Source organism: Phycodurus eques, chromosome 2 (genome assembly GCF_024500275.1).
Source record: "Phycodurus eques isolate BA_2022a chromosome 2, UOR_Pequ_1.1, whole genome shotgun sequence".
NCBI classification, from domain to species: Eukaryota; Metazoa; Chordata; class Actinopteri; order Syngnathiformes; family Syngnathidae; genus Phycodurus; species Phycodurus eques.
This window is the reverse complement of record NC_084526.1, coordinates 7258966-7274422: the sequence shown is the minus strand read 5'-3', so window position 1 is coordinate 7274422 and position 15457 is coordinate 7258966. Positions and strand designations below refer to the sequence as shown.

The following is a 15457-nucleotide window of genomic DNA, read 5'->3' as shown; positions in this document are numbered from 1 at the left end:
CTTATTGAAACTATGCAGAAATTATTACCTGTTATAAGAGGGGCTTAAGAAGACGAACTCGTTTGCGCATCAGACGCCCCCATGTGGATGATTCTAAGAATTACCTCCTAATTCACCAAATGTTGTTGGTTTTTTTTAGAACCTTAACCGACAGCACACACAATGCGTGGTTCCATGAAAGTCGACATTTCGCCTCAATATTTCCAAATAATGTGGCGCATGTCGTCACGTGGACAAAACAACTCCGTCTCCGTCGCCACGCCCACGCATGAATTCAAATCTGGCGCCTCAGTCCTATCCAGGCCACGCCCCTTCACCGCCGGGCCTTCCGTGTGCGCATGCGCCTTCGCTCTTATCGGCCGCCATTTTGTGTGAGGCCCTCTCCTCCAAAGCGGGAGAAAACTATCAGGCCTGCACACGGCTTATTCGCACGTCCACGGTGGATTGAAGCGAGCGACCGCACTCGACAGGCACTCTGCTTAATATAAGCATAAAACAAGCACTCTGCGGTAAGTCGAAGCCATACTTTGCCAGCAAACAGGGAAACGTTTTTGTAGGAGCTGGCGTCGGCCTCTAGGTGTCACGGTGGGGCTTAACGTTACCGACTGGCGGGGGGTGTTTGTCTCCCTCTATCGTTATCCAATATTCACTAAATCTGTCTCTAAACTCCAACTCCCTGTGTCGGGCGACTGTTTTCGTGCTTTTCGCGTGCTATTTCGTGTTAACCACATAGCGATGGTCGTCTGTATGTGTGCTTCTGTTTTAACTTACTTTAGGCCTGACGTCCATCTTATCGTGCCCTTTGTTTCCTGTTTTCAATCGTCCCCGCGCCTCCCAGTCAACAAACAAATAGAAGTTCTCGCTTTAGTTCACGCCGCTGGAGCAGTGATAATGAAATCGGTCGCGTCTACAACAAATGTCGATTCGAAAGCCGACGGTTTTATTTTTATTTTTTTAAATCAAAACAGCCACTTTGGATTTGTCCGATCGTGGTAGCTCCAGTTGGCAAAACTGTAGCACGCTACCATAGCAAATGTCTTATCCGCGCTGGTTGGACTCACGAGGATGCTAAGTGTCACATCTCTCTCTCTCCTTTTTCTCTCCTTTTTGTGCGCAAAGGTTCCGTCTGCGGCTTTGGTGCCCAGTGAGTTGTGTACGTTGGGTTGCTTCGCTACAAACTGGTCCCATATGTCACTAAACTAAGTTGCTCTTACAACACCCGCGTGCAACTAACTCATGTGTCCGGAAAGAGAGGTCTTTATTTTTATGAACTCTCAAAATGTATAATACAATATAATCCTGTACCTCGCTAAAACGTTACCTTCCCTCGACAGCTCAGAAGTCTTACCATGGTAAAAGAAATGCGCACTGACTAGTTTTCAGTGAAATGTGATGCATTTTTATACTTACAACTCACTTTATTGAAATATATACACCAAGTGAAACTTAAGTGGTATGGTGAAGGAGTAGGTCGCACACCCGCCTCTCGGTTCTGAGGTTGAGGGTTAGACTCCGGGTTTTGTGGCATTTGCATGTTCTTTCGGTGCTTGTTACGTCGACTTCCTCTCATATTCCGAAGCCTAACATACCTAACATATTCCATGTTAGGTTGAAGGCTTGTCCTTAGGAGTGAGTGGTTGTTTGGCTGACGAACAGTACAGGGAGTACCCCGCCTCTCGACCAAAGTCAGCTGGGATCGGCTCCCCTGCGACCCAAATAAGTATGAGAGCTACAGAAAAGGAATGGGCTGTCAACCCGACGGTTTTCCAACCGGGAAAATATAATCTTTACACACAGGATAATCGGTCAGGATAATCTTTCAAACATCCAATAATTAATTGGGTACTTTGATCAGGAAAGTTGTGATCAGGCTCAAATTCGTCCCAGTTATCAGCATGTGTGAAAGCCCCTTTACATATTTCCCTCTTTATAAATTGATGCGTTAAGGTGTATTTGTTACATTTATTCATATCAATATATATCTTACATTTTTAGCTGAATGTAAAAATGACAAAGTTGGTGTCTCAGTGCCTCACACACATGACATAACAATACCAACATACTCAGTTTCCAGTAACTATTCTACTGTTGTCCATCCACACTCAGAGTGTTGACTGGCCCGTTACCATGGAGGGCGACGTCGTTTCCATGGAGACTGCCCTGGTTCCTGAAGGTGGGGTTCTGCCAGAAGCAGGAGATGCTGTCATCCAAGGGTCAGCGGGAGCCCCACAAGCGGTGGAGGTTCCTGGCAACATGGAGATGATGGTGATGGACGCCCTAGATCCGGCCCTGCTGCAAATGAAGACTGAGGTGTTGGAGGGAGGAGGCACGGTGACTGTAACTGGTGGAGACGAGGGTCAGATCATCACCCTTCAGGTCAGTACAATGATGAGGCATTGGTAACTTATCTGCCAAATGTTTTTTGCTGTTGGGTTATAATTGCTCAATATTGTCTGTAGGTTGTAAATATGGAGGAACAGGCCGGTGCTGCTTTAGGACTTGGACAGCTTCAACTTGTGCAGGTTCCAGTTACTTCGGCTACAGTGGATGGCCTCCAGGCAACCTATGTGGATGGTTCAGCTAATAAGGATGCAGAGCCAGTTATCTGTCACACCCTGCCCTTGCCTGAAGGCTTCCAGGTAAGCATTAACTGCTGAGTAATGGAAGAAAATGCAATTTTGAATACGACTTTCTCTGTCTGATAAAAAGCCTTGTTTTAAAAGACTACAGAGGGGACTTAAATAGAAGTAGATATATTAAAAGTAAAAGGTACAGACTGAAATGTACTTAAATGTAAATTAATTTTTACTGTCAATTATTTCCACCTGTTTTCGCAGAGTGAAATAAAAGTTATTTTAAACCAAGTTTGTCTCAGACTTTAATGCGCCATCAAAACATGTTCCCATATACTTGCTAACGTTGTGACCTGACTAACAAAAAATGATAAATTAGCTAATGATGATGACAGAAAAAATACACCAGTTTTTTTCTTCTTTAAAGATTTGCCAGAATTTTTGAAATCCAGAAGCTGGTGGTTTTTAAGATGGCACAAGTCCCAACACAGTAGCCATGAATCATTCTAGACGCTGACAACATCAAACCGTAAATAAGGCCGTGTGGATGGAGAATATGTTGCTTCGCCAAATCTGTCAACATTGTCCCAGATTATCGCACTACTCGTCACTTTAAACTGCATACACTCCTTGAAGTCTCGTCGCCCTTTGCACAATGGTCATTGCACCGGACTATTGCAATATTCGTCATTCGAATTGCTCTAAGTGCTAGAGGACTCTGCATCTTTTTGCACAATTGTCAAAAAAAATAAAAATAAAATAAATGTACCGATATTACCAGATAACTAGCAACCCTTTATTGCTCAGTGACCGTCAAAAGTGTTCTCTGTCAATTGACTGTCTGTTGTCGTACTAGAGTGGCTCCAACTACCGGAGACAAATTCCTTGTGTGTGTTTTGGACATACTTGGCAAATAAAGATGATTCTGATTCTGACTAATGCTCCGTGGTTCACATTGCCCCGTGTCACTACTCTACCTGCTTTTTTTCGGCCTTATAAGCCCTGAAGATCTCAATCAAGATCTGAGTCGTGGTTAACGTTACCTTTCTTTCTGTGTTGTCATCATCCATGGAGGTTGAAAAAAGTAATGAGCCTATTTTAACAGAGTAAGGACTAGAATGTCGGGTACGTTTTCAAATGTGGAGAATGAAAGTAAAACATTTTCAGAAAATAAATACTCAAGTACAGATAATTCAAAAATCTAATTAAGTACAGTCTAGAATTATTTGTACTTACCACCACTGAAAGAGATTCATCTCAAAATATGCATATGTGTGTTCATTCAGGTGGTGAAAGTGGGGGCCAATGGTGAAGTGGAGACTGTAGAGCAAGAGGAGCTTCAGGCAGTCCACGATGAGCTTCAAGGGACGAGGGAAGAGGAGGAACAGGAGGACGGTGACATGGCTGATCAGGAACCTCCTGAGTCTCAACAGGGATGGCAGAAGGACCCCGACTATCAGCCTGTTGCAACTATCCGCAAAGGAAAGAAGGGGAAAAAGAGCCGCCTGCGCTATGCTGATGGTGATAGAGACATGGATGTTTCCGTGTATGACTTTGAGGAAGAGCAACAGGAGGGGCTGTTGTCAGAGGTCAACGCAGAGAAGGTTGTCGGAAACATGAAGCCTCCCAAGCCCACGAAGATCAAGAAAAAGGGTAAGTCGTTGTTTTTTTTTAACGTTGGTGGGACAAATAGGTGCACACGCTTAATACCCCTACCTAATTTGACCAGGTGTAAAGAAGACTTTCCAGTGTGAACTGTGTAGCTACACTTGTCCACGACGCTCCAACCTGGACCGACACATGAAGAGCCACACGGACGAAAGGCCGCACAAATGTCACTTGTGCGGAAGGGCCTTCAGGACAGTCACACTGCTGAGAAACCACCTCAACACTCACACAGGTGGAGCAAACATCACAGCCAATGGGTTGATGGAAATAGTTTTTTCTTTTCTTGTGGCAATTGGACTGAGCAGGGAAAGAAATCGTCCTGATTTTTATTTTTCCTTAAATCCTTAGGCACCCGACCACACAAATGCACAGACTGTGACATGGCCTTCGTGACCAGTGGCGAGTTGGTGCGCCATCGTCGCTACAAGCACACACACGAGAAGCCTTTCAAGTGCTCCATGTGTGACTATTGCAGTGTGGAGGTGAGGGATCGCGTCAGCTACCAAATTATGTTATCAGACTTGACCTTTGTTACTGTTAACCAGGGCTAACATAAAATCACTCTCTACTACAGCAAATTCTTGTTTAGTCTCAACGTTTTAACATAGTCATGTTGCTCCTTCCCTAGGTGAGTAAGTTGAAGAGGCACATTCGCTCTCACACTGGAGAGCGGCCCTTCCAGTGCAGTCTATGCAGCTACGCTAGCAGGGACACATACAAGCTGAAAAGACACATGAGGACACACTCAGGTGGGACACTTCCAGTGGGCTGAACCACGTTGAATCTCAATTTAAAGGATCATTCACTAACGTGACACTTTCTCATTCCCGCTTGTAGGCGAGAAGCCTTACGAGTGCTATATCTGCCACGCTCGTTTCACCCAGAGCGGCACCATGAAAATGCACATTCTGCAGAAACACACGGAAAATGTGGCCAAGTTCCATTGTCCACATTGTGACACCGTTATCGCACGCAAGAGCGACCTCGGTAAAGGATCGTTCATTGGCTTGTGACGTCAGTGTTATTTATCAAACGAAATATCCTTTTTTAATTTTTTTTCCCCCCCGTCACAGGCGTTCACTTGCGAAAGCAGCATTCATTTATCGAGAAGGGAAAGAAATGTCGTTACTGTGATGCTGTATTTCACGAGCGATACGCTCTCATCCAGCACCAGAAGACTCACAAGAATGAGAAACGTTTCAAGTGCGACCAGTGTGACTACTGCTGCAAACAGGTAAGCCACGGGGGGGGTTTTCAAAGTTTGACTTGAGATTCAAACCGCTTCTGTTTTAACGCTTACCTGTTCCACGCACAGGAGCGGCACATGATCATGCACAAGCGTACACACACTGGGGAGAAGCCATTTGCCTGTAGTCAGTGTGAGAAAACGTTCAGACAAAAGCAGCTTCTGGACATGCACTTCAAACGCTACCACGACCCCAACTTTGTGCCCACCGCCTTCGTCTGCAGCAAGTGTAGCAAGACGTTCACCCGCAGGGTAGGCCGGAACCCTCGCGCAGATGTGGAACCGCTTCACATCACTCTCTGCTGTGTGTCACCCTGTTATTATTCATTGCACAGAATACCATGCTGCGCCACAGCGAGAACTGCATTGGTGAAGTTGCTGGAGACCAAAACGGAACTCCACCCAAAAAGAGTCGCCGGGGCAGGAAGAGGAAGATGCAAGACAGGCATGATGATGATGATGAGGAGGACACGGGTATTGTACACATCTCAGTGGAGTTTTTTGCTTCATAATAGTGTGCATGATAACTTCAGTTGTGAGTGTGACATCTACAGAAGCTGAACTGGATGAAATGGAAGATGAGGAGGATTTGTTAGATGATATCGAACTGGAACAGGCTCCACCAGTGGTTCCCATTGCAGCCCCTGAAGAACCACCAGTCAAGAGGAAGCGTGGGCGCCCCCCAAAGAACAGGCCTAACGGTGAGCGTCACAATGCACTTCAAGCACTCTATCAGGCCTTATCACCATGACGTCCCACGTACTTCCGGGTGGCACTGGCACTACGAGTAAACATGTTTGGTTTCTTCTCTACCACTCTAGTTTGTGTGATGTGTCAGTCGAATTGATGTTACGTGAGATAAAGTGGGTTACAAGGGTGACGACACGCCCGGTTGTAAGTTTACATTTCAACAATGAAGTTAATTCAAAAATAGGCGTGGAAATTCAGCAATTCAGGTAAAGATGATTACTGAGATACTGGCTAGTTGATTGACATTTCCGTTGCTCAGATTAATGGCAAGCATGCTCTTTTGATGGTGAAATTGATCAAATTGATAGTGTACCTCCATTGATAGCAGGCTTGGCATTATGTTTTGCTCAATTACTCAAAGAGAACACAACTGACCATTTTATACATCCCTGTGAAAAAATGCTTTCCACAAACCTGGCGATGGGGGTTTGGTTCCATTCAGTGGCTACTATGTCACCAGGCAGTCTTGCCATCTTCTCTGTACAATTATTTACAATGTCCACCCGATGTATCCTCCTTGCGCACAGGTTCCACTGGATTTAAAAAAATAAAAATAAAAAAATAAAAACATTTTTTTGAAGGACATCGGGGGGTGGAATGAATAATAATAAACCTAAACCTTTTGGGATACATCTGGCAGCGTAACCCCAAACAACAGTTTTTGTCATCGTCATATAAAGGAAAGCCGGGACATTGCCATGCGTGGGCTCCATATTGATACCCAGCTTGATATAATGTTATTATTCAAGACAATGCCACATTTATAATTCCAAAATTATCCGCTGGTAATAAATATTTTCTATATTTTGTTAATCTCAGATTATCATGGCCAGTTAGTCAACTGTAAGAGAAATAAATTATGATTATTAACACAAGAAACGATGCATCCGTACGGCTGCCTTGTCCGAGTGGAAAAGCCCACAGCCACACAACAAAGCATTTGTCCCAAAAACTGAACAGTGAAGAAGCTGGGTAACGACCTGGTCTCCATAAATCACGTGTCGTGGTTTAATTTATGACAGAGCAGTGCAGTCACTTAAAATCAGTGGGTAGAGCAGCCACAAATTGTACTCAAGTATGAGCACTGTTAGTTGAGAAAAATATGAGTAATAGTTAAAAACAGTCCTCCAATAATTAAGCATTCAGTGAAATAAAACTATTCAAGTAAATGCTAGGTAACTTATTTTTTTCAATCAAAGCATTTACATCAACTAAACAAAAATATAAAATGGGAATGTGCAAATTCAGATTGCCCAACTTTATCACTTTAACTGAAACTAAGAAATTATCAAAAAAAAATATATCAAATAACTAAAGTTAAGGCGAAATCTGCCACAAAAAAAATTCTGTACTAACTTTGTCTTTAATTGACTTTTCACTAATGAAATGGCACATTCTTTTCTGTTTTTTCCAGGTTTAATGAAAATTAGTCACTCTAAAAACTTTGTTTCAGTATGAGGTCACAGAAGCTTTGTGTGTGTGGTCATGTGCCATAACTGCCTGGCTCAATTTGATTGGTCAACAAAGATTGGTGCAACTCAAACTATTCTGACAAGTACAATTTATCGCAAAAATTACTTGTAAATGTAGCACGTTACTACCCACCACGCCTTAAAGAGTCTCCAGACTTTGGTTCAAAACTGTGTGCTTCAAACTTTTGTGCCAACCCCAAATACCCTGGTGCCTGTTTACGAACATTATGAAATACAGCTCAATGTTCATATAAACCCGTATGAGACCATCCAGCCATCCATTTTCTACCGCTTATCCGAGGTCCGGTCGCGGGGGCAGTAGCTTTAGCAGGGACGCCCAGACTTCCCTCTCCCCAGCCACTTTATCCAGCTCTTCCGGGGGGATCCCGAGGCGTTCCCAGGCCAGCCGAAGGACGTAGTCTCTCCAGCATGTCCTGGGTCATCCCCGGGGTCTCCTCCCGGTGGGATGTGCCCGGAACACCTCATCAGGGAGGTGTCCGGGAGGCATCCGAATCAGATGACCCAGCCACTTCATCTGGCTCCTCTCGATGTGAAGGAGCAGCGGCTCTACTCTGAGATCCTCCCGGATGACCGAGCTTCTCACCCTATCTCTTAAGGGAGAGCCCGGACACCCTGCGGAGGAAACTCATTTTGGCCGCTTGTATCCTGGATCTTGTTCTTTCGGTCACGACCCACAGCTCGTGACCATAGGTGAGGGTAGGAACGTAGATCGACCGGTAAATCGAGAGCTTCGCCTTTCGGCTTAGCTCCTTCTTTACCACAACCGATCGATACAAAGTCTGCATCACCGCAGACGCTGCACCGATCCGCCTGTCGATCTTCCGTTCCATTCTTCCCTCACTCATGAACAAGACCCCAAGATACTTGAACTCCTCCACTTGGGGCAGGATCTCATCCCCAACATGGAGAGGGCACGCCACCCTTTTCCAACTGAGGACGATGGTCTCAGATTTGGAGGTGCTGATTCTCATCCCAGCCGCTTCACCCTCTGCTGCGAACTGCTCCAGTGAGAGTTGGAGGTCACGGCTTGATGAAGCCAACAGAACCACATCATCAGCAAAAAGCAGAAATGCAATACGGAGGCCACCAAACCGGACCCCCTCTACGCCTCGGCTGCGCCTAGAAATTCTGTCCATAAAAGTTATGAACAGAAACGCTGACAAAGAACACGGCTCGGGTTCTGATCAGGAGGGGGGGCGTTCCTCCCAATCACGCCCTTCCAGGTCTCACTGTCTTTGCCCACGCGAGCAATGAAGTCCCCCAGCAGAACAATGGAGTCCCCAGCGGGAGCGCTCTCCAGCACCCCCTCAAAGGACTACAAAAATGGTGGGTACTTTGAACTGCTGTTTGGTGCATAGGCACAAACAACAGTCAGGACCCGTCCCCCCCACCCGAAGGCGGAGGGAGGCTACCCTCTCGTCCAACGGGGTGAACCCCAACGTACAGGCGCCGAGCCGGGGAGCAATAAGTATACCCAGACCTGCTCGGCGCCTCTCACCGTGGGCAACTCCAGAGTGGAAGAGAGTCCAACCCCTCTCGAGAGGACTGGTACCAGAGCCCAAGCTGTGCGTGGAGGTGAGTCCGACTATATCTCGTCGGAACGTCTCGACCTCACACACCAGCTCGGTCTCCTTCCCTGCCAGAGAGGTGACATTCCACGTCTCTGGAGCCAGCTTCTGTAGCCGGGGATTGGATCGCCAAGGTCCCCGCCTTCGGCCACCTCCCAGCTCCCACTGCACCTGGCCCTTATGGCGGCCGCTCGCCACCAGGCGCTCTCCTTCGAGCCCTACCTCCGGCCGGGCCTGGCTCCAGAGGGGAGCCCCGGTGACCCGCGTCCGGGCAAAGGAAACCTGGAACCATTTATTGTACTCGTCATAGGGGTTTTTGGAGCCGTGCTTTGTCTGGTCCCTCACCTAGGACCTGTTTGCCATGGGTGACCCTGCCAGGGGCATAAAGCCCCAGACAACTTAGCTCCTTGGATCATTGGGACACACAAACCCCTCCACCACGATAAGGTGACTGCTTAAGGAGGGGCCCGTATGAGACATTTTGCACACGATCATAAATGCATACGATCATATGACTTTAGATCTTCACAAACCCTCTAAAATTTGGATTGTGTTGGGTGCATGATGACAGTGGGAATCACTCTTTCTGATGTTAACTGACCTACGGCTCTTGCGACAGTCGCCGCCATCATCCGCGTAGAGGACGAGGCTACCGGAGAGGTGGATGACATCATTGTGAAAAAGGAGGTGGGTGCCGAACAAGACGACCTGGAAGAGGAGGGGGCCACACAGGAAGTGGTTGTCGGCGAAGGAGACTCCACTATTCAGCTGGAGGAGCTGTCGCAGGAACAGGAGATGCAGCTGTCAGAGGCCCCACCTAACGGAGACCTCACCCCCGAGATGATCCTGAGCATGATGGACCGGTGATGGATGCAAGGGTCGACCCTGTAAAACAAACACACACACACACACACACACACAGACCCCTGTTCACAGCAACATCTAATTCTTGGCATTTAGGATTACACTTTACGCATCCTACATAGACAATATGTTACTGTTGTAATTTCAAGCTTGCTTTTTACTCTTGCATTGAAATGGACGTGTGATAAAGACTTTTAATACGGATTTATTTACCCCTCCACACCCAACCCAAAAAAAAAATTCAAAATTTCTGTCTTGGGCTGGCTGTAATTGACCACGGTATCTTTAGCCTTCTCATTGTTGTCCTTGGTGTTTAGTACATTTGTAGACAATAGGTACATCATAATTATAAATCTACTCTGGCAACACTATCAAGATTACTCTTTCCTCTAAATCCAGACGTGCATGCAACTATCCAAAGGATTAAGGTGCATAGTCATCATCTTTTGACACACCCAAACCCAATTTTTATCTTCTTGTTTGTTTTACTTTTTTTATTTTTTAACTTTTTACATACTCTATTGTTGGTAAGGATCATTTGCATCATTATGTGAACATTGTCAGTAGTTAAATCACCCCGGTTATGGATCGTTCTGCACTTTTTCAATCCATGTTCAATGTTCTTGCTGAAGAGCCTCTCTCAGTTGGGAAGACTTTTCAATCAGCTTTTCAGTTTCACTTCTTAAGCCTGCCGCAAGCCTCTGGAGATAAAAATTTAATTACTGTCCACAGACCAGAAGATGTTATTGCTGTTAATTACAGCAACAAAAAAAATTATTTGGAATATTTTTTATTGTATTTTTTTTGTTTATTTGCTGTGGTTAGTACAACTCTTATTTTAACACCTATTCTAGTTTATCAAAGCTTCTAGACTGCTTACTTTGTATCTCCTCTTGCTACTTTAACACCCCTAGAAGATGCATAATGTACAAAACATCATTTCTGTGCAAAAATCTTTTTGTTTTGTTTTTTTTGTTTGTTTTTGGTTTTTTTGCTCCCCTGTGTAGCCATTCCACTCTGGGTTCATGATTTCTTTTTGTACAAATTGCCATACATTCTGGGCAGTGTGACGTTTAAAATGACTGGCAGTTCAGAAAGATGTATGATGGTACAGCCAATAAAAAGACGTGGACTCATATTTTAGCTTCCTGCAGTTGTATCTCAGCACAGTAAGAGTGAGTTAATTGGGAAGCGAGCGCATTCTCGGTACATTGGAAATGCAATGCTTATGATTATCGACGTTGGTTGAGCGCTAAGCACAAACACTTGTGTATTTTGCTTGCAAATATATTTTATTAAATGGAGGACTTCATACTGAAAACCCTTTCATTTATATTCATTTATATTTTACTTCATGACCAATGAAGGCAGGGGCAAGATACTTTGTCTGTATTTTTCTATGGAATGTTGATGTGGGCTTTCACACTTAAATACAGTTGAACTGTGGTGTTATTTTAAGTTCAAAAGTCAATGCATTTACATTTAATTTTAACTGTTTTTAAACATATTTATTTAGGAATATTTTTTTACTTTGGAAGTTGAAACAAAAAAGGCTCCCTCAGTCTGACATGAAATCAGACGAAACTTTTCCTGTTTTAGGTCAATTAGGATTACCCAAATTATTTCTGAATGCTCAATGCCACAATAATGAAAGGATTTTATAGACAATTTTCCATTACTTTCTTCAAAGTCAGAAGCACAATCTTTCCACATTGGCAAGAATTTTGGTCCATTGCACCTGACAGAACTGGTGTAACTCAGGCGAGTTTGTAGGCCGCCTTGCTCGCACATGCCTTTTCAGGTCTCCCCATACATTGAGATCGAGGCTTTGTGATGGCTACTCCAAAACATTGACTTTGTTTTCCTGAAACCACTTTGTAACTAGTTTGGCAGTATGCTTCGGGTCATTGTCCATTTGGAAGACCCATTTGCGCCCAAGCTTGAACTTTGTATGATATCTTGAGATTTTGCTTCAGTATTTCCACATACAGTTCTTTCCTTGTGATTCCATCGATTTTATAAAGTGCACCAGTCCATCCTGCAACAAAACAACCCCCGAACATGATGCTGCCACCCCCGTATTTCAAGTGGTGTTTTCCGGCTTGCAAGCGTCTCTCTTTTTTTCCACCAAATGCAACAATGCTCTTTATGTCCAAACAGTAATTTTATTTTATTTTTTTCATTGTACCGGAGGGTGTCTTCAAAAATTAAGGTATTTTTCCCTGTGTGCATTTGCAAAACTGTCTTTTGTTGTTTCTTTTGGGGTAATGGCTTCTTCCTGGCATAGTGGCCTTTCAGTCCATGTCAGTACAGTACTTGTTTCACTGTGGGTAATGACACACACTTACCAGCTGCAGCCAGCACCTTCATATGATATTTTGTTTTTGTTCTTGGGTTGATAGGTACATTTTGGACCAAAACAACTTCATCTCTTGGACACAGAAACCGTCTCCTTCCTGTGCGAGATGAAGGCTGGACATTTCCATGGTGTTTAGACTCGAATGTAGTTGTTTTGAACAGATCAACGCGGTGCCTTCAGCCATCTGGAAATTGCACCCAAGGATGATCCAGACTTGTGCAAGTTCACAATACTCTTCCTGATGTCTTGGCTGAGTTCTTTTGACTTTCCCATGATGTTACACAATGAAGCAGTGTATCTTCAAATACATCCATAGGTGTGTCTTTAATTAACTCAAATGTTGTCAATAAACCTACCAGAAGATTCCAAAGACGTGACATCATCTGGGTTTTCCCAAATTGCAATTGCAAAGGCATTGTAATCTAACTGTATATAAACTTCTGACTATGAAGAAAGTTGTCTAAGAAATCCTCTCATTCTGGCATTTAGCAAATAGAAATAATTTTGGTAATACTAATTAACCTAAAACAGGAAAATGTTAAGTCTGGTTTCAGGCAGACAGTGAGAAAAGTGTTTGTTTTATGTAGAGTATGTATTATGTAAACTTCTGGTTTCAGCTGTATGTGCAAACTAATGTAATCGTTTAGTTAATATTTTCGTCCATGTGCATCACACTCATCCTGCATTTTGAAGCAAGTAAAATCTTCAAAGAAAAAGCGACACAGAGCTCTGCTCATGAATTAAAAAGAAATAGTTATGCAGAAACATGCATACTCATTACCATGTGCATGTCACATGAATTCTTGTGTGAGATAATTACCACTGTGCAGTGTTTTTCTACATGGCCCATTTAGTTCTGCACTAAGGCAAGAGTATTTTATTATTTTTTTTATATATATAAGTAAGGTTTGAGAGCACTTTGGTGGATGAACAGTTGTAGTGCTTTAGAAGGACAATTTGCTTTAAATGAATTATTCACCTTTGTTGTAATGTGGGTCTGTGTACATAATTGATTTTAATAATTCAGTTTGAAGTAATCCAGTGTATAGACAATGGACATACTGTACATATAGAAATAGTTACAAAAAATAACCAGTTTAAATGTAACTAGTGCAGTGGATCGATTTAGTTATGTTTAGCAGGAAGTGTGCAAGAGAGCAGCCACGTGTTTTCCCCCACTTCCAGCCCCCCCTAACTGCCTGACTTGGTCATATTTGGTCCTGGAGCTACAACTACACCTGCAGGTTGGCTGAACCGAACCTACACGCTTTAACGACGACATCCTTGGGTGACTGCCGTAGTTGTGGGACACGTTTGGTGCTTTATCACCCATGGAAACTCGCATCTGCTTTTTATTTCCATTTGGAATCAGCGTGGAATCTTAAACCGAGTAGGAGACAAGCCTTGTGACAGAGTGAGGGACATCCTGTTGCCACAGCAACCCGCGGATACTCGTTTTCCGGGAGGAGGGACTGGATGTCAAAATAAAAGAATGTGTTTTCCGTTGCAAATGTAATGTATTTGCCTTTTTCTACCATGCTGCTGAACGTGCTTTTACAAAGGTAATTTGTTTGTTGTGTTTGCCTTGGAAAATTGCCTTCAATTTGCTTGTAAATTTTCAGAAACTATGCTCATTAATATCCTTTGTCAATTGCCAGCAAAATGTATGGCAATCATCAGCTCAAAAGATTTATGTTCATTATTGAAGATTGTCATGTGTTTAGATTGTGTTTCTACATCGCAGTATTGTAGTACTGCACTCCATCCTAAAGAGAGCTATTTCTAGACTAGTGTTGCATTGAGATACGAGTTAAATTAATTCCGCGACCATGTTCGTAACACAAAACACATCGCAAATCTCTTTTCATTATTGGGATGAATGGAAATGCCATTCATCCGTACCAAGCTTCCCCAGAGAACAACCCAAAAATTATGACACTCCATGATATTGTACTAAAACCTCATTAATGACATAATAGCATTTTAAATAATTAAACAGTTTTTGTCACACTGCAGCAATTGAATGCCTTTGTGCTGTTCCTGGTGTACCTGCCTTGGCCACCTGGGGACAGTATAAGACAGACTGATATGTAGTGAACCCCCGCTATTCGCGGGAGATAGGGCTGGTCCGGACCGCAAATAGCGAAAATCCCCGGACAACTGACAACCATTAAAATTGCATTGGGGGACATTTTTCTCGTTCTTTTTAAACCCAAAATAATGCTTGAATAAGCGGGGATAAACCAGCAATTAGCATTTTTTTAGTTGCTTACCCCCAAAAGAAAGAGAAAATTTGAAAAATGAAACCAAAAAAAATACATCTGCAAACAGGTGCTGTAGGTGCTGAACCATGAGTACGTGGGCATCCACTGTACTGTTCATTGAGCTGTCTAACTCCCCTCTCAGCTCATCAGTACAGCACTAACATTAGTTGGTCTACCCAGAGGATAAAGAATACACGACAGTATTGTTATATTATCTGTCTACATGTTTTGCTGCGGCGGCACGGTGGACGACTGGTTAGAGCCTCAGCCTCACAGTTCTGAGGACCTGGATTCAATCCCCGGCCCTGCCTGTGTGGAGTTTGCATGTTCTCCCCGTCCCTGCGTGGGTTTTCTCCGGGCACTCCGGTTTCCTCCCACATCCCAAAAACATGCGCGGTAGGTTAATTGACAACTCTAAATTGCCCATAGGTGTGAATGTGAGTGCGAATGGTTGTTTGTTTGTATGTGCCCTGCGATTGGCTGGCAACGAGTTCAGGGTGTACCCCGCCTCCTGCCCGATGATAGCTGGGATAGGCTCCAGCACGCCCGCGACCCTAGTGAGGAGAAGCGGCTCAGAAAATGGATGGATGTTTTGCTGCACCATTTGTGTTCACTCCATTGCTTAAAGGGTTAAAGCACCACAACATAGCATCAACATTAAGCTAGCGGGAT

At 44.1% G+C, this 15457-nt stretch overlaps 1 protein-coding gene across 2 annotated transcripts; it reads left to right on the top strand.

Moving 5' to 3' along the window:
* Nucleotides 1-367: 367 nt before the first annotated feature.
* On the top strand, nt 368-14351 carry ctcf (CCCTC-binding factor (zinc finger protein)). Of its 2 annotated transcripts, XM_061665462.1 has the most exons (14): nt 368-509; nt 2107-2376; nt 2460-2639; nt 3860-4226; nt 4303-4473; nt 4590-4723; nt 4870-4990; nt 5079-5228; nt 5315-5475; nt 5557-5739; nt 5823-5961; nt 6042-6188; nt 9918-10185; nt 12565-14351. In XM_061665462.1, exons 2-13 carry the CDS (start codon nt 2128-2130, stop codon nt 10163-10165), a joined length of 2250 nt encoding a protein of 749 aa, XP_061521446.1. In that variant the 5' UTR covers nt 368-509; nt 2107-2127; the 3' UTR covers nt 10166-10185; nt 12565-14351. The 2 variants fall into 2 exon arrangements, with proteins under 2 accessions (XP_061521446.1, XP_061521436.1); XM_061665452.1 differs by lacking the exon at nt 12565-14351 and having other exon boundaries at nt 9918-12557.
* The last annotated feature ends 1106 nt before the right edge of the window (nt 14352-15457 follow it).

Excerpts from the sequence above, each read along its gene's own strand:
- ctcf (XM_061665462.1), top strand. The coding sequence starts at position 2,128 with ATGGAGGGCGACGTCGTTTCCATGGAGACTGCCCTGGTTCCTGAAGGT. Across the intron at positions 4,991-5,078 it reads ACACATGAGGACACACTCAG|GCGAGAAGCCTTACGAGTGC; the intron begins GTGGGACACTTC and ends TCCCGCTTGTAG. Across the intron at positions 5,962-6,041 it reads TGATGATGAGGAGGACACGG|AAGCTGAACTGGATGAAATG; the intron begins GTATTGTACACA and ends TGACATCTACAG.